This window comes from Amblyomma mixtum, chromosome 6, assembly GCF_055824585.1.
Source record: "Amblyomma mixtum isolate Tamu chromosome 6, ASM5582458v1, whole genome shotgun sequence".
Taxonomy (NCBI): domain Eukaryota; kingdom Metazoa; phylum Arthropoda; class Arachnida; order Ixodida; family Ixodidae; genus Amblyomma; species Amblyomma mixtum.
The window spans coordinates 124,047,743-124,066,310 of NC_143017.1; the positions used below are offsets into that span (position 1 = coordinate 124,047,743).

General features: G+C 45.9%; 1 protein-coding gene across 1 annotated transcript; it reads right to left on the bottom strand.

Annotated features, from left to right (window-relative positions):
* Positions 1-2,958: 2,958 nt before the first annotated feature.
* Positions 2,959-12,091, bottom strand: LOC149340273 (solute carrier family 2, facilitated glucose transporter member 8-like). The gene is made up of 5 exons (XM_089551091.1): positions 11,821-12,091; positions 10,700-10,923; positions 8,774-9,042; positions 5,784-6,056; positions 2,959-3,307 (listed from the first exon to the last, which is right to left on the bottom strand). The coding sequence occupies exons 1-5, from the start codon at positions 12,089-12,091 to the stop codon at positions 2,959-2,961; spliced, it is 1,386 nt and encodes a 461-aa protein (XP_089407217.1).
* Between the last annotated feature and the right edge of the window lie 6,477 nt (positions 12,092-18,568).

The following is an 18,568-nucleotide window of genomic DNA, read 5'->3' on the forward strand; positions in this document are numbered from 1 at the left end:
CTACGACGTTCACTGATAAAGGTAGAAGTAAAGTTGCTATCAAATTATGTTCCTGTCTGAATCGACACAGAAAAATTTTGCGTTCAGGTAACAACTCTATGGGTGGCAGACTTCCTGAATAAAGGTTCATCTGTCTACAAAAGCTTTCTTTGTCTTCAGAGCTAGTGTCTGCAACAAGTTATATAAGAATGCGGCGGGTATAAAAATGTTTATAACACGTATGGAACGTAAAAAATGAAGTCGTGCATTAAAACTGCATCCTAACCAGTGGTTTTGATTTTCATCTTGACTAGATTTTTTGCACGCTTGCAAAATCCTCCTCTTTAGATATTCATACGAAACCTAAACAGCCAACTCTGTGTTTTAAAATATCCAGTTCTCATTACTGATTTTCGGTTCAGTACGTACCAAGGTTATTTTATTTATTTTTCAAAGACTGCAGGTTATTTAAAATTTCATCAACTTCGTCGGATATTCCAGTGACTGCTGCGTTCGATGTCCTTTCTGAGAACCTTCTGGGCTAGGGCCATATGCTTGAATAAAACTCTGGGTATAAACCGAAAATACCACCAGGACAAGTGCTGATTAATATTTTCAGACCTATTAGGCTTTTCTGGACGAGAGATTCAATGCGGGTTTGCTAACGCGCATTTCTGGCTATTTACGTCCTTGTTGCATGCACTCACAATACAGCTCAGACATCTACAATTACATAAGTTAGTCTGCTTGTAGGTATAGAAGAACTGAGCGCGAAGTCCGAGGAAGGCAACCGGGAGAGACGCAGCGATAATGTCATCGCCGCTGTTCACTGGCCGAGCCCCTACCTCGAGCAGCCTTTATGGCATCGGCCCCTGTGCCGAACTTTTGTATTATGTGTCTCATTACAGTGTAGATAAATGTTTACGTAAACCTCGCCATACCAGCTCTTCAACAGACATACCCCTTGCCCGTGGTTGCCGCGCTGGTTGAGAGCTGAAGTCTCGCCCGAACAAAGATTGCGGTACGATGGGATAGCAGTCGCAAGAGTGACGTAATAACACCGGGCGCTAATGAACTCCAAGCGGTTGATGTTATTCCCGACGCCGACATTATGCTGTCTCTAACAGCCCACGAGCAGCTTAGTGGCACTAAGCCCCACATTCCCGGCTTCGGATATGTAGATAGGCCGACAGCCTATTGCTGTAGTGTAGTGTATAAACCCGGTAGTGGTGCTCGCTATCACGACAAAAAAAAGTGGAACAGTCATTGTGCACCCTTTTATAATATTTCCTCCGTCTCAGCAATGGAAACAATCCGCAGGAGGCACATAAGCGCCGCTGCGAAGGTGTGGGTGAGCCGGAGAAAATAAAACTACGTGGCATGTCTGTTTGAATTGCACTGAAAGCAATTAATCCGAGGTTGAATATATTGGTGGCACACTCGTTACGAAAAGCACAGCCACTTTGATTCTTGCTAAGGCTATTTTCTTTCGGTGAATACAAATTTCTTCGAAATACTTTTTTTTTTCGCACAGAGCACCTACCTCCCTACGAAGTTATTCTCAAACAATTCTCAAGATATTTATCTGTAAAGTCATGAAGTCAGATCTGTAAGCGGTATGTTTTATGCAGCCACGAGCTTAGAATGCTAAGTAAGCAAGTGTGGTGAAGTTACTAAGCGCTAGAAGTACTACTAGAAGTTACTAGAAGTAAGTAAGCAACATGTGGTGAAGTTACTAAGCGCCTGGAACTTGAACTGAGCTGATAAAGTTCTCAGACTTTTTCCCAAAATGCCTTCAGGAAAGGAGTCGTATTTCCAAGAAATGACTGGGCTTGCACAGTTTGCGCTTAGGAACCGAAGCTTATTCATCTGGTACGGAATACTGAGAAATGTGATAACACAGCACGGGTTTTAAAACTTCATCTGTGCGTGCAACGTGTATGTAATGACCTCAGACTGATGTGCGTCCACACATAGGCACATATCAAATATGTAATAATGGTTTGTAGCATGACGTATTCTTCGCCCTTTTCTCTTGGCTTTAGCGTTCTATACTGCGAATTTCTAAAAAATAAAAACCAAGAATTCCAACTTCTTGCCATAGTCATTGAGGCGCCATGAGTGATAACGAAAAGAGCAAGCACTACAGACCTGGAATACTTCTTTGTGGTGTTATTAAATTCAAAATGCACTTGCGTATTAAAGCAGTTCTTCAGTTAGTCAACTGCTTTATAAATAGATTTTGGCTGTCATACCATACAACATCGGTTAAGAGCCATTACCAAAGAATGCTTTAGATGCTGATGGTTCTGGATTAACAAATTGGTTTGCTAACTGACAGTTGTTTGTAACACTGGTGAGGATAATTCTCATGCATATTGGCTGATACCAAAAATCTAAGTGTGTTTTCTTCACCACTTTTAACTCAATCTTAAACTCTTAAGTAAGCATATTTGTTGGAAATAAAATATAAATGGTGCGGCACCAGTGGAAGAACGCAGGAGACGACGTAAATTTGCTACAAAAGGTAAAAGGTTAGGCTAAGTAATCAAGTTACAAGTTGTCTGAAACCGCGCGAGAAAAACAATTTCATCGCCAGAACAACGAACTGGCTGGAGCCCTAAGAATGTTCGTTGGTGTGGAGGGATTAAACGCTGCGAGCAGGCTATACACACTAAGAATGCAAAACCCGCCCAATGAGTCTTAGACAATAAGATTTTTCATATCAATTCATAGCATATAGGTCCTGAGGCGAGAAAACATCAAAAAGTCTAAAAATTGAATGATAAAACCTGCATGTTAAAGTGAAATTTCATCATAAAAATATAGACTGCTAATCCTATTAAGGCCACCTGTACGGTGTAGTAGGCTCCAGAGACTTGAGCTTGTCACCTGTGAAGTGCGGGACGGAATTTGCGTGCGTTGAAATAAATGTTTGGGCAGACAAACATGGAGAAAACCGTAGTTCAGTTCTCGGCATCAGCTGTCTTTAGCAATGTCTGTCAATGTGCGGCCTTCAGTCTCCGGAATCATGACCAGCGCCGTGGCAGCGGCGATGAGGTATACTAGAGCGAAGGCCAAGAAGGACTCTCGGTACCGCACTGCTTCCACCACTTCACCGTCGAAGTGAAGCAGCAACGCAGTCCCCAGCCATCGCGATGCAGATACGAATGAGCAGCCGATGTAGCGCAGCCGTAGTGGCATCATTTCGCCAGTCAGCAGAGGCGGCACTTGGCAGAGACCGACCGAGTAGCTCAGCACCAGGATTCCGACTGCCAGCACGCCGCGCCAGTTGATTTCCTTGGGCCGCTTCTCTATAGTCCACTGACTGCAAGTGATGAACATAGAAGTATTAATCAGAAGAGGCTGTCAGGCCTCTCGCTGACAACAGCGTGCCAGATCTACTTGATGGTAAAATGTAACCAAAATTTCAGTGAGCGCAATGAGGCAAACTTTGTAATAAGCGTAGTCTTGTTTGGCAGCTTCCCTCGTTCTTCTGTGCTGTTTAGCCTCAAAGTTGCATTACTTAGCCCGATCTTCGTACCCATTCTATTCAGTTAATATAATAAACTGCGATTCAGCCACATTTTTTAACAGTAATTAAACAGTTCAAATTGCCTTGGCTCATAATATACTGTCGCCGCCATTAATCTTGGAACAGTTTTAGTGTGTATTTCGAGTACTGTTGCTTGAATAAATAGAGCAAATTTTGTTCCATAATGAGGACAAACCTACGACGGAACCGGACTAGTAGCAAAGGCTTCCCTGAGGTCAGATGTCACAAATAGTACATGACACATTTCTAAGGTGTCCTTAACGAAGCGATAAACATGAACTGAAGCTATTTTTCTGAGGTGTCCTTCCACATGAAATTACAAGCCGTCTAGATTTAGAAAAGTTTTCATGTTACAACCAACCCAGTCACACTTATCGTTGTTAGGTATACGCAGAGCAAAGATGTGAAAACCTCTTTGACATAGAAGTAGCACGTCTCAGTCATCCCAGCTTTCCTTGAAATTTCGCATTTAGTAGTTGCATCGGCATTGCAGCAAGTTCTGTCGAGCTCACCCTACTCAGGTGCACCAGGCGTGACGGCAAGAATATTGCTGTGGGGACGTTGCCATAACTGCATTATTTCTTGTATGAATGGGGCGCTGAGATTATTGCAGGTGACCATGCGTTTTCATAATCCTCATGGCCGTTCGGCGACGTCACAAATGCTGCTTTGTGCGAATGAAAAAAATCACACACATAGAACACTGCAAAAGCTTAGTTGGTATAATACGTGACACCTCCAACAATGTAGAAGAGTAGCGAAGAAGCACGTAGAAATCAAGGGTAATTGAATGCCCTTAACGGCGCGGCTCACAAGTGCCGCATTCCTTCCCTCTGTGACTGCCTGGTTACACACGCCAAGGGGCATTAGGCCGCCAGGGTGCGAACGATTTACATTTCAGCTACCAAAAAATTGGAAGCGACACTTAAGCTCCGCCTTAAGGGTATGACGCGACAGCGTAATGGGCTAATTAGCATATATGCTGTAGGTCACTCTCTACTTTACATTCCTAGATCCCCGGTAGTCCTGCTGGCACAGTAGCGCCGCGGTTAAGTGACGCGCCACTGCCCTGCAATGGCACGTGGTTCCAGAGCGACCAATCTTTAACTCCACATGACAGGGTGGGAAGTTTTCTCGCTGTCTGATGGATAGGTTGTGATGACGCCGCAAGGTCACGTGACCTAGGCGGCCGAATTGCTTCCTAGGTTGCTCTCTCTAGGGACCACCTTCCAGGGCCATACTCATGATTTTTCGCTCACAACGCCGACAACGCGGACAACGGATTTTCTGAAGAACGGGGCACTTAACGCTGCCGCGTTAAATGGCCGCCATGTGTTGAGAGACATAAAATACTACGGAATCTCTTCTTTCGGGTGATGCCAATTACAACGACATATGTGCTCTAAAGTAAACTGCGGCGGAGTCAGACACGTGGTATGAGTATGAGCGCCGCATCACAACTGCCATACAGCGGCACGCATTTCATTGTTGCTTCTTAGAAGTGACAGGGAACGGTTTCTCACGACATCTTAAAGTAAAGCGTTGGGTATAAGCCGCTAGCAATCTCATGCCACTAAACGACTGATTACGAGCGCGAAGACGGAGAGTTGCGGCCCATCCGTGTGCCGGCTGTGGCCGAGCACCAGTAAATTCCGTTATAATATTGTCGCGAGTGCTTGCAACGTTTGTTTGTTCATGCTCAAAGCCTCTAGCACACGGCTTCATCACTTTTTCTGTGACGTGAGATGCGACCAAGTTTATGTCGAATGATGAGACCTAAACAACTGTTTCTACGTCTGAGATTGTCGTATTTGCTTTTGGCGCCTTATCTGGAAAGCTCTGTGTGAGCTTGAAAACCAGAGCGGCGGTGATTCTACTTTTCGACGACCACCGAGCACGTTTGGCGCTATCTCTGCCGCATAGTTTTTCACTGTACTGTGGGCGCCACTTCAATGAATTTTTTTGGAAGGCTTCCACTGTCTTCTTTACTGCAAGACTGCCTTTGTCACCATGTGACAATTTGAGGTCGGCGAAGTCAGTCGCTCTGTGCTATACTTGTCCGACGGTGTTGTTACACTGACACTGGTCACATGACCTCGCAGAGTTTCACAGGATGATGGCGCAAATCGAAGCACATGTACCTCTTGGAGTCGCTGTGGATGGGCGCTCAGAAACAAAGCTTAATTACAAGATAAAAAGACTGTGAATGAGGTCACAAAAAAAAAAAATCTGCGTGGCGTCAACGAACCTGAACACCAAGTACTCCAAGGGCCGCAAGGCGAACACCGTGGCGGCCACCAGGAGGGCAGAGAAGCCCAGAAGCCATCGGCGACCGACTGCGGATGTCTGGAAAGCGAAGAATGCCCCTAGACTCACGTAAGCAGCGAGCAGGAGCACGGATGCGGCGCCACCTGTGAATTCGCCCATTAGGCTGCCTAGGACCTGCTTTGCTCTCAGCAAGAACAGCGGGGCGAACGACAGGTTCTGCAGCACGTTCACAAGAAGGCACGACCACACCAGCCTGCAGCAAAGCGAAATACAAGGGGAAAAGTCAAAGCAGAGTGTCGTATATAACACCTGCGTGATTTAGTGTAAATTGGGCTATGAACCGCAAGGGTAGCTTATGGACCACCCGAAAATCGTCTAATTATAAGTCAATTATTCCCTGGTTTATGCATACAACGATGTCTTATTGCTTCGATGTAAGCAGTTGAACAGTCATAGATTCATTGTTTGACTGCCGAGAATAATAACTAAATATTTATTGCATTTTTTTATGAACATGATAGCAGGCGCGCGACCGCAGGACAAGATATACAATTGAAGGGATTAAGCTTAGGTGATGACGTTTTCTGTTTTTTTTTTTTTTAATTTTTGCAAGGAAAATCAAGCTAACGCAGGAATTCATCTTATTTCCCTCAAAGGGCCTATGAAATTGTTCGCGCAGAGGTCAAGACAAGTACAAGACTGATAGATACAGCGAAGTCCACCTGTAATATTTCTTTCTGCTTCCTGCGATGTTTCAGTTGAGAGAAAAAATGGAGGGACTACTTTTTAATGTCCAATGTCTGTGGCGCTGCATAACTAAACTGAAAATTTCAGCGGGATGATGATGGACTATTCGCTATCTATGCGTCTCGCACTTGTCTTCACCTCTGCGCAAACTGTTCCATGGACCCTTTAAGCGAAATAACACCGTTGGCTGAGCTAGCTCGGCTTTAATTGCGTAAAATTAAAAAAAAAGTCTTCACCTGTGCCCAATGCCTTGAATTGTATATCTTATCATGTGGCCTCGCAGCTTATGTTATGTTCACAAGAAAATGCAATAACTATTCAGTGATTATTCTCAGCAGTCAAATTTGATTCAATGACTGTTCAGCTGCTTACGTCGAAGCATCGAGACATCGTTGTATGCATAAAGAACGGAAGCGCTATGTTAATTAAGACGGCACCTAGCTCGACGCGCTGCCTCCAGTCCGCCTCTGCTCCCGTGTACCTGGTCTGAATAGACATCGTTTACTGTAGACAACGTTGAGACAGCATTTCGTGACAAGCCAATGACAGCCCTTCATTATTGACGCCACGCGAATGTCCTTGTAAGGTTGGGTTCGCGCGAGAAAGCTGTTTTCCTATATGTATATTATTGGCTCGTTTTTCACGACATGCCTTTACATAACGGGCTAATAAAAATATCCGCTTTCAAAACAGTTTCATGGGCTCTTTAAGCAGTTAACATTAGCGAACCGCAAGCACCTCTCAGCGCTGTCACGACAGGGGCACTAAGCAGGAAAGAACACCATAGTGCGCAGCATCTTGTTTTTTCCCACCATGTTTATTTTTTTGGTTGTACTCTGGGCGCTGCAACATGGTTTTATGTACACACAAACCTGACGAAGAAAGCATTACGTCAAATAAAAAGAATACGGCATTGTACCGAGCACACGTTGGTATTATCCATGGCAGTGCTTTGCTTGCGGTCTTTCCTACTAAGCTCAAATGTCTAGCCTCCCCACTTTGACCTTTTGAAGGATAACGCATTTTGCAGTTACTTATTCATACGACGCCGTCATCGTAGGCGCCGTATAAATGCACTCGAACTTTTAATATGAGGCGAATACAATAAATTCTTATCTAGATAAGTTAAAGAAAGGAAAATTGGTCTGGGTAGGTCATTTAAGGCGGTGAACATGTAAAACCGTGGACTTGGGAAGGCAAGATAGAATGGGGTGACGAAGACAAAGGTAGATGCAAGAAACCAGGCAGTCTGTAAGGAATGGGCGGGTGCAGTTCGCAGAGGACCGGATTGACTCTCATCAATGAAGGGCGTTTGTCCTGCATTTGTCGATGTTGGGCTGACGATGATAACTAAACACTCCACATCTGCCACCACGAGAGCCCTCATTACTAAAACCACGTAGAAAAGGGGACCGGATGTGGCATACTTTTAACAGCAGTCGATTCATTTCATGAAGCTGGAAAAATGCAAACAAGAGATGCAGCATGCAAATAATAACTACTCTTGGCAAGTGAGGTTAAGAGAGTTTGCCTTTGAAGATTGCGGCGCCTTGCCCTTTTCTATTGGAGCAGTTGAATGTGGATGATTCGGAATGCACTTCGCTTTGTTTGACTGGGGCCTAATGCTCAGTGCCTACAAAAGACGATTGAACAGTGTGGCACTAAGGCTTGAAAAAACCTTTCTGACATCTAGATTCATGCAAAGAGGTTATACTACTGGATGTAGCAGCTTTTTTATGCAACCACAGCGTGCTAGACGTCCTGTTTTCGGCTCTCGTATGATTTATTTCGACGAACTGAAATTATGACGTTAACGACATAATAGAACAAAACTTGCCCAATATGAATAAGCAGCCCAAGCTCATTGGCAAGTGCCCCGTGAACATACCAGACGCATAAGCTAACCGCAGAACTCATGTAGACATGCATACACATGCGCATTCGTTCTTCTTCTCTCGTCATCACCTGTCAAAATTGATTTTAAAAAGCAAAGTACTATACCTTTCATTACTTTGTTAGTTTTGTATTGGTATCGGTTTTCCTGCTTTAGGCTGTATTACGTAAACCTGCCATGGTCTCAGCTTCACCTGTTGCATACGGTAAAATCTAAACCTTATTGAATGAGTGAGGAGACAACTAAAGCACATTGTATTGTACTCTATGACAGTATCACGAACCTTCATGGACAGTTATCCGCGGGGCTAATACAGCTGCTGAACTCACCGGATTTGCTGTAGGCAACGATAGGAGTGGACCGGCTCGCCTTCCTTCTTCGGCCTGAGCTCCGGAGGCAGGTCTATGCCAAAAAGTCGAGCCGCCGCAATGTTGGCCTCCTGGCGAGAGCCTCTGGCAATCAGCCAACGTGGGCTCTCAACCAGGTAGTGCTGGAAGGAAAACACTATCACGGGCCACACGGCACAGACGGTCGCTTGCAGCTCCCACCTGAGGCTTTCCAGAGTACTGGCGGCCAGCGTTCCGGCACCCAAGGCAACCTGAGGAACAGGAGATTGTTTTTGCGTCATGAAATCACGTTTCCCTTAGGAACGCAAATGACTGCAGATAAAGTTATACTGTAGAAAGGGTATTTCTAACTGTTTCGACACAATGGGAGGTGTTGAGAGCTATGATTTTCGTATACTGTGAGTAGTTCAGTGCTTCATGTCTGCTTTAAACCAGCACGGGTGTCATCCGTAATCGAATTTATAAGTACGTGGCAAGCAGGACTGACGCGGGACGGAAGGATATGTAGTTGGGTACCGGATATATATTATTACTGAGGCCGCCGCGGTGGCTCAGTGTTTATGGTGCTCGGCTGCTGACCCGAAAGACGCAGGTTCGATCTCGGCAGCAGCGGTCTAATTTCGATGGAGGCGAAATTCGTAGAGGCCCGTGTACTGCGCGATGTCAGTGCACGTCAAAGAACTCCATATGGTGGAAATTTCCGGAGATCTTCACTACGGCGTCTCTCATAGCCTGAGTCGCTTTGGGACGTTAAACCCCGTAAACCAACAATAAACCAATAAATTTTAATGATATTAAAATCGCGCTCTTCCTCATTGCTCTTCGTCCTCATCTTTAGCGCTGTTTAATCATTATGTCACTGTACCAATAAGCCCAGGTGTCTCTTCTATTGCAGTATATTTTAATGACATTCTGTAAAATGTTTCTGGTTGGAAAAATATGGGTGTGCATTTTGTTCAGCGGCAACTGTTAAGGCATTTACGAACACAGTGCAAGACCGAAAGTTTTTTTTTTCGGCAGACATCGCAGTGTATATATGCACTATAGAATAAAAAAAATAAAGCTGTGCTCAGAACGGCGCCTTTGTTGTGCTGACCTAAGCCAAAGTTATTGGTGAATTTTTTACTCACCTAACTACGTCAGAATCCTTCCTCTAGGCGCCCTGATATCTCCATGTGCCACTTTAGGAAGCTGAATTTTACACACCTACCAAGTGCAAGTACCATCAACGAAATACTACGGGCCACGCCAATGGCGTACTTTAAAGGCCGACTCAGGATGCCAGGAGCTTTAATTAAAGGGATCTAGTTCGTGCAACTTGAGGGTGAAGCACGCAAAGGCGTTTTGCGCTACCATTTGAAATGACCCAATCGCTCAATAAAGTCACGACGGTGTTCACGGTTCTCCACAACGCACTTAGGCAGTTAGAGGGTTCGATGATGACGTCATCTACATCAGTAGTATAGCTTCAACGAAAAAAATGTTTTTTTTTTTTCAGATTAAGAAAACCAAAGGCAATGTATGTGAATCCCGCGAAGCGTTGTTTAGATGCATCGGATGACGCACGCAGCATGTGGACGATGGCAGTGGAAATCTAAAATCTCAACCCGAATAACGCCAACAGACGCCTTCTCCGCACTTCTGCGGTGTGAAGAGAAGCAGCCTGAAGGTCACGGCGAGTTATATCGGTGATTACTCCCCGTTTTAAATGCAAGGGCAAAAAAAAAAACACCGGGTATACTTCACCCGGAAGCTTCATACATTCGCATATCTCGATCTGGACGAATGCTCAAAAAAATTGTTTCATCTTTATCTTTGATTTGCATGTTCATGTGGCTTTCCTTACAACATTTTCGCAGTGCTGACATAATAATGGCGAAGCCTAGTGTGGCAGAAACGCTTGCTCACCTCAGTGAGGCCACCGAAGAACGCCCTCTTGGTGGGAGGAGCCACGTCGGTCACGTACACGAGGGCGCTGTTCGCCGTCACACCGAGCCAGAGTCCGCACGTGACGCGGCTGGCCATGAACGCGGTGACGCTGTTGCACGACATGACCCCGACCCAGGCGCACAGCAGGCCAAAGGCAGACAACAGCAGGGTCTTTCGGTTGCCCGCGAAACGAAGCAAGAACCCTGCGCGGCCGACACGCCCGTTGATCGCAGCGCAGTGCAGCTCTATTCACTTGAGCTTCTACGGAGGAGATATGACTTCATTCATGAGCGATGAAATAGGATGGTATCCGATACGTAATAGAACCTTGTAAAGACTAGAAAATTTAGAACCTGGTTTTGTCATCTCAGCGTGACGTACGAGGCACTTCTTGGTAATTATCGCTACTGCAGTGTTTCAACATCAGGTGCTAGAAAATATTTCTACACTTTTTTTTTGTATTAGCCTCTAGACTAGGTGTTCTGCGCATAAAGCCGAATTACGTTTGGCTAGTTCACACAGCACGCAGAAAATCATCCTCATCACGTAGTACAGAGGCTTCCCAGAACTTCGTATCCACCGCCAAGACATTCCAGTTCTGAAGACTGCAATTTCTCACGCTACATTAACCCACACCCGCTCTTCATTAGGCTATCAGATTATCTCAGAAATTTGTTGAGCTGCCTCAGTAAATTTTGCTTGTCGTGATTTGTTTCCAAAAGCTTGCTTCAAGTTCGCCAACGTGAGTGAGCAGTTAGAGCAAGCGGCACCGGCACGGAGTCGAAAGAGGTACAGCCTGCCAGGTTCTGCAGATGCTTTCATCTCACGTAGTTGGTGGACCGTTGCAGTGGTTAGGGCTGCATGAGGCCGAACTAATGTGCCAAGTCCTGTATATCAGCACTGTAGCTCTCAGTATACAACTGCACCACGATTCATAGCCCAATGCCCACCCCTGACATCGAGGCGCTTGGCCTGTGTAGGGTGCCGGAAAAACCAATTATCTCTGAAACAGCAGTCCTTCGACTTGATCATCGCAGCCATTTCGGTTATGCTGAAAATCAAATCAGCTTCTCCTACGTTTTCCTGGAGACTCTGTTCACCTGAAAGCAGGGCTCCAGCGGACGCACCCAGCAAGAAGACGGCCTCGCCCCAGCGGTTTTCTGGAGAGCTGTGCGGCAGTTTGTACCAGAGCTCGAGCTCGATGGAAGGCATGGCCGCGGACGCAAAGCCGAGCGTGGTGCCGGCGGCGCACGAGCCCAAGCAGGCGACCATCATGGCGCGTTCGTGGCTCCCGCATGGCGACGGGCTTTGCGAGTTGTCCAGAGGCGAGCCGCCCTTGAACTCGGGCTGCCAGCGGCGCAGAGCCGCCATCGCGCGGTTGGTCGGCGACGAGGGAGAAGACTTTGCGCTGCCATCGGAGCTGGGGGCCGAGGTCGGTGTCAGCACGCTCTGTGAACTGCGAGATACGTCCCTCTGTCAAACGGACATCTTTCTTGACTCAGGGTAGCCAGTACCACTATTCAAGGCAAGTCCACCCAACGTGAAAGCGCTCTCTCAGTAGTTACCGCCCTCACGAACCAAATGCAGAGGGTATCTTCTGCCCACATTGTCTCAGCCCATTGCTGCACGTAGCTCTCTAATCAATCCCGTTCGCTGCGGCATAATTTCAAATGCGGTAAGAGGTAACGGCTTCCACATTGTGGTGCCCGTGCACGTGAAGAGCTCCTCGCGGCCGTAGTGAATTCGGAGCCTTTCAGTACGGCGCACCTTACACCCACGTACCGATCTAACTCGTTGAAAACAGTACTTAACTGTCTTTCACGCCCGCCGATGCAGAGCATTGGCTTTGGCTTTTATCTGCTGGTTTCAAAGCAGGCGGGATTGCATCCCGCCGCGCCGGCCGCAGTTCAGTGGAGGCTAAATACAAAAGCACCCGTATGCCGCATTCAGTTCAATGATGTCAGCGCACATTAAGGAACAGCAGGTGGTCTAAATTAATCAAGACCGTTCCACTACAACGTCCGTCATAACGAATGCGTGATTTTTAGACTAAGCCCCATGGATCACACATCACCACATAACGGGGCCTTTCCACTGATTATGTCTACACGCTGGAGGAACGAAAATTTTGTTTGTCGACTAACGAACAAGTAAAAAGTAACATAACACTGTCTTACGAGAATGTTTTCGTCCTTGTTCCCCGCATGGTGCAGCGACGAAACGCCAAGCTCAGTTTTCTCCTTCTTCTATAGCGTGGCACGTTCGGGTTGCAGACGGTCCCGCGCGAGTCGCTAGTAGATTCCATGAATAGCAAACTTGGCAGTGAACACGGAGCATCGCTATTTCAGGGATTTCGCTTAAGCATTGTCAACGTCATAAACAGAAGTAAAAAAAAAATATTCAGAAAGAGCTTAGGTTGGCGCTAATTTTTGGCCAGTTACAGTACTTGAGCTTATAACAGAAGACATTTTTGAGTAAACAAGTAAATAAAGTAGAAGTGAAGGAAAAAGAAGCGGCTGCTTCCGATTTAGCGCCCCAGTTTGTGAGGACACCAGCAACAACATTAGTGCACCAACATTCCGCAATATTCCGCCAGTTTCTCTAACTGGACATTCAGGTAAGACTGTTTTGCTGGAGGTTCATACGTTACCACAGTAAGAACGCTTACGGAGGAGCTGCTCAGGTTTCCCGGCGTAAGCCTGCTTAGGCCAAGGTTGTTGTCTCAATGTCTGCGTCGTGTCTATTTGCAGAACCTGGTTTGCAGAAAAGGAAAATCGGCAATTGTACAACACACAGAACTTTTTATCATTTAACAAAAAAAAACAACCTAGAAACAGAAAATTATATGTTCTTGCGCACTGCCTAAAGCTTTGCGCGAGACCGGATCTGTCGGCGGGAAGTAATAATGCCTTCCTAGGGAGGACTACTTTTCCATCCTTTTTCGAGCATAAAAACCGTCGTGTCGAATGTTCACATGGCTGGTACTAAATGTCTGCCGCAAATCTGTGATTGTGTTCTTTATCAGCGGAAGCTTGCCAATTTAGCTCCAAATGTTTGCAGGGTCTTAGTCTTGCTGTGCTTGGGATACGGTGTCTCTTTAGGCCATTCGAAGATGCTTCTGACAATTGCCCACTCGAAGGAAACTGTCAGAAATGATTGTCAGGACTAAAAGGAGAAATGGGTGCTAATACGGAAGGCTTCCCGACTGCGGTGGCTGCGGTCCATGGTTATAAAAAAAGTGGAGAGGGTTTACATGGGAGTGTTGCCGCCGCTTTCTCTCTAGAGTTGGTTTAGTAGCTTCATGTTCCCGACGACATGAGCACCCGTGACACCTCCCAACAGATGGCAGCACATGCTTGGTTCACACCCTCGTGCTTTGCATGCCACACGACAGGTGGCAGCTCCCATCTTGCTGGCGTAGGGTGCCTCGATGCTAGCGCTGGTGAGGCGCGCTGATATCAAGGTACCCTATGCTGGCGTATTTGTGCGTTATTTGTAGTCTTGCGCCCATGCCTTGTGTGCTGTGGTGTGTTTGTGTGCGCTGCCGAGCCTAAGTGTCATTAAATATGTTTCTTTCGTTAATAACGAAGCGCCCTTCATTCTTCGCCCTCGCACCGAGCCTCACAACATTTGTTTATTGAGACAAGATATGTCAGTAGTTTTACCCGTTTATGCCTATTACGTGTTCGGACAGAGCTATGCTACACTCCGCTGAAAGTGGCAACCACTTTGTTGTATCTTCACTGTTTTATTGCGCGTTTTATTAGAAGCTGGAAACTAACTTTAAACTAAGATTCAACAGTTTAGTACATCTTGGCTTTTTTTTTTTTGGTCGTAGGTGCTCTATTAAAAGGTTGAAGAGAAGCAAATTTTAGAAGAGGAGGATCTGCGCTGTCTTCGATCCAATGATCACAGAAGCTTCAGAAGAAGAGACTGCTGGGACATCAGGCACCTCGCCTGCTCACTCGCTTCAGTAAGCCCCTTCTTTGTTAAGTGTTATCTAAACTTTATGAAATGACGGACCCGCGAGGCAATGAAAAATACGTTTTAAGCGCGCAGTGCGGCCTGCAATATGTCGCTGTACGCCGTTTTTCAAAGCCCAGCTCTGTGGTTTTGAAGAAAATATGTGGAGATCGTTTCTGTCCCGCCCGTGATCCTTGTTCCCCATCTAACTGCGAAAGTACACAGTGTTCGCATAAAATATGTACTATTTTACTGACGCCGCTGTTCCTACTGTCCTCTGCTAGAGGTCGCGGTCAATATTTGATAAACGTTCGCAAGTATGTTAACGTTGCAAAGCTGATTTCGCATGTCAGGCTTTTCTGGCTGTAAATTGCAGGGAGGTCGGCTTTTATTATACCAGTCACTAGCATTACCGCATTTTGTCATGCGTGAGATTATTCTACATTAGAGTGGGTGAAATAAAAGAGTATCCTATTGCACGTGTGCAGATGAATGGGTCAGCAAATGTAAATAGTTCACATTTGGCTTGGTATTGCAGAATTTACCTCCTAAAGCAACTGAGACTATGAGGGACGCCATTGTAGACGGCGCCGGATAATATCGACCACCTGGGGTTATTAACGCGGAGTGACATCACACAGTACACGAGCCTCTTACATTTCAGTTCATCTAAATGCGACCGCCGTGGTTGGGATCGCACTCGCGAGTTTCATGTACTGCGCGGTGTCTGTGTGAGTTCAAGAACTCTAGGTGGTAGAAATCAGACGGAACCCTCCACTGCAGCGCCCCTCATAGTCTGAGTCGCTTTGGGACGTTAAACACGTAAACCCAAACCAAACGTGCCATAATCCTGCTTGCTGACCCATTCAAACCTGAAGACATTTTTGAATTGGGTAACCGTTACAAATGACACATCAATCGTATACCTTCAATATGCTCCGTCCGTGAGCCATCTTGTGTGTTTTGCCAAAAAGCTCTTCCCTAAAATTTGTTCTGCGCTGTATATAGGCGCTGGTTCTATTGTAGCAAGTCATTTGTAGGACAAGATTTATAGAGCATTTTTCTGTAAATATGCAAATATTTATTGTCTAGGTGGAAAATATATTCGACACTTTTGTAACAAAAACACAGACTTGCGTCGGCGATACGCACTGAAGTGCCGTAGTATTACGGGTTACAAATGCAAGTCACATCTTGGTCAGAAGCTATGCAATTGAGGGGTACTTCCCTTGGCAGCAGTAGCATTTGATCTCAACTTTGCGCAGCAAACTCACGTGTCTCTCTCTTGCTGCCAAACAGAGACGAAACGGAGCATGGAGCGGAGTCACCCGCGAGACATTCCGAAGACATTCCCGACAATGCTGAAGTCCTTGCCGAACCACACGTCGTGGCTGTAGATGTGGCGGGTGAGGAAGGGACTCCGGCGAGGTGCGAGCACTTTGCCACTGTCGGCATGACAGCGCTGGCGCTCCTTGCTGCCTTCCTCATCTCCGCTGTGTACGTTACTTTAAGAAGCCTCGGCGACAACAGCGTAAGTCTTGCAAAAACCTTATTATAGCGTGGGACCGCTATCAATGATACTCACCGTAATATGAAGCGGTGTGATTTGTTAAGAAACCGCCTCTCACAAGTATTTTAGAAACTTCATAATACGTGCGAATTTTGAGCGCAAGTTGACTGGTGCATTACAATCGACGCTGCGCGAACATAACCTTGCCTTCCAAGTCATCCTATGAGCTAATTTAGCTCACTGACCCTCCAGACAATTCAGTTATGCAACTCGAACTGTTGATTAGAAGGTTTCCGGGCAAAGCTTGTTTGTCATCGACGTCGTAAAATGGCGTCTGTGCCGCCAGCTGCACCACCTTAAATTAAGTTTTATTTCGTTTGGAAATTCTTATGGCCTTTAAAATATGCAAACACAGAATTCGTATACCACCTACTTAAATGATTTCCGGCGCCTAATGTATTTTGCTGATTTTTGTGCTATCGGTTATGAAACTCTAATGTTAAATCACAATCATTATCGTTGTTGTAGACGTTACTAATCTTTCCTGCCAGAAGTTAACTCTCATATCTATAGTATATTCGATCGGAGGTATACAGTTAAGAACGCATTTCTTATTGGTGTGCGCCATCAAATAACAGTGTGTATACTTTAAGAACGAAAAGCGGCCCAATACTAACACGGGCAAGACCGTTCGAGTGCGATAGCCTTTGCTGCGCTACTCTGTGTGTGAAATCTTCACACCAATACTTCTATGTGCTTGCACGTTGGAAAAAAATAAAAATCTTCACACTCTAGACAACGCAAATATATTAATTCGCTGGGCTGAAAGCGGTGGTTAGTACTTGCTTGTATGCATTTATGCTAGTAGCAACAGCGCAGCCGCCATATCAGATGTTTTGAACGATTCTCTGCCACCTTTTGTTTTCCTTTAGCACATATTGTTGGACTCTATTGAGCTCAATAGGCATGATCAGCTAGTGTCATGCTTTCAGTGATGTGAACTGCTTATCTCCGGCGCCTCATTTTAAGAAGCCATCTTTACTGAAGGCATTCAACCGTCGTTAGCATTAATGAAATGTGAATACACGGCGCTTGCGCTTGAAATAGAAACAATTTCTCACATACGCCGATGTTTCGATTAACTATATTATTTTGGTCTGATGCAGTGTCTTTTAATGTTTCCTAAATTTTGCACTACATTGTTTTATCTTCTTTCAGAAAGAAATTGTAACGACTTACAAAGAGAGAAATTCGCTGCCCTTCCGTGTGTCTTTCTTGTTTACAGGTAGACCTGACAGTCGATGACTTAGACACCGAACTGAGGGGGAAGTACTGGCGCCTGGCGGAGGCCAGCCCAGCTGTCATGGCGTTGAGCAGCTACAATGAACGACAAACTGACGGGAACATATCGATCGAGAGAAATGAAACAATAATATATAACTCAAGCGGCAACGAGTCCGATCATGCGAGTAACTTGACAATACTGCAATCGAAAATCGCTGCAGTCGGGAATGACGATCAAATACTGCCGCTCAATGCTGCGACTACGGTACGGAGCTCACTGAGAAGGCCAATCATACAACGGCGTGCCAGGTTTCACATTACAAGGCGAATGTCGCGAAGAATAATATATAGGGCAGCCTTCCTCAACATAAGCCAATTCACGAAACCAGCTCTCAACATACGGCTTGTCGTCAACCAAGAACGAACGTCCAGCACACGCTCTCGTCAACAATATGTAGCCCGACGCGAGGACTATTCCGATTACAGCGTTATCGGTGCCGGAACGGCCGAAGGTGTAAGCACCAAATCTGCCAATTCACAAAGCATGAGGAATCGCTGGATCAGTTACAAGAGACGTGCGCCGCATAAAATCAAAGCAATGAAGCCCTTCTCGAAGCGTCGTAAGAATGAAGATCAACGCACAGTAAATATTGCCTCAAACTCGAGAGAAAGTTCTCCCAGTGAGAAATTTAAAGATGGGAGGATTGACAACACGCCCACAGAATCAGAGGAGAGTGCTTTTCGAGCGGCAAACGCTGCATCTATCGAAACAGAAAAACATGATTTGCGAGTGGTAAATGAAATACTTAAAGTGGTTCGAAACAAGAACAAAAGTCCGATGATCAAATTAACTGGAATGACGATAGGTTCACACCATCGTGATGCGGAAAGAGCGCAAGCAAGGGATGCCGGGCCAGTGCCATGCGAGACTGAACTTTGTAAGAAACCTGGCGCCCGACTAATTCCTAGTACTATGGACATCACTGTGGACCCGTGCGACGACTTTCACAAGCACGTCTGTGGTGGTGGTCAGGAATGCTCGGGCAATCCCTTTCTACAGGTGAGGTAACAAGTATATTTTGCCACTACAT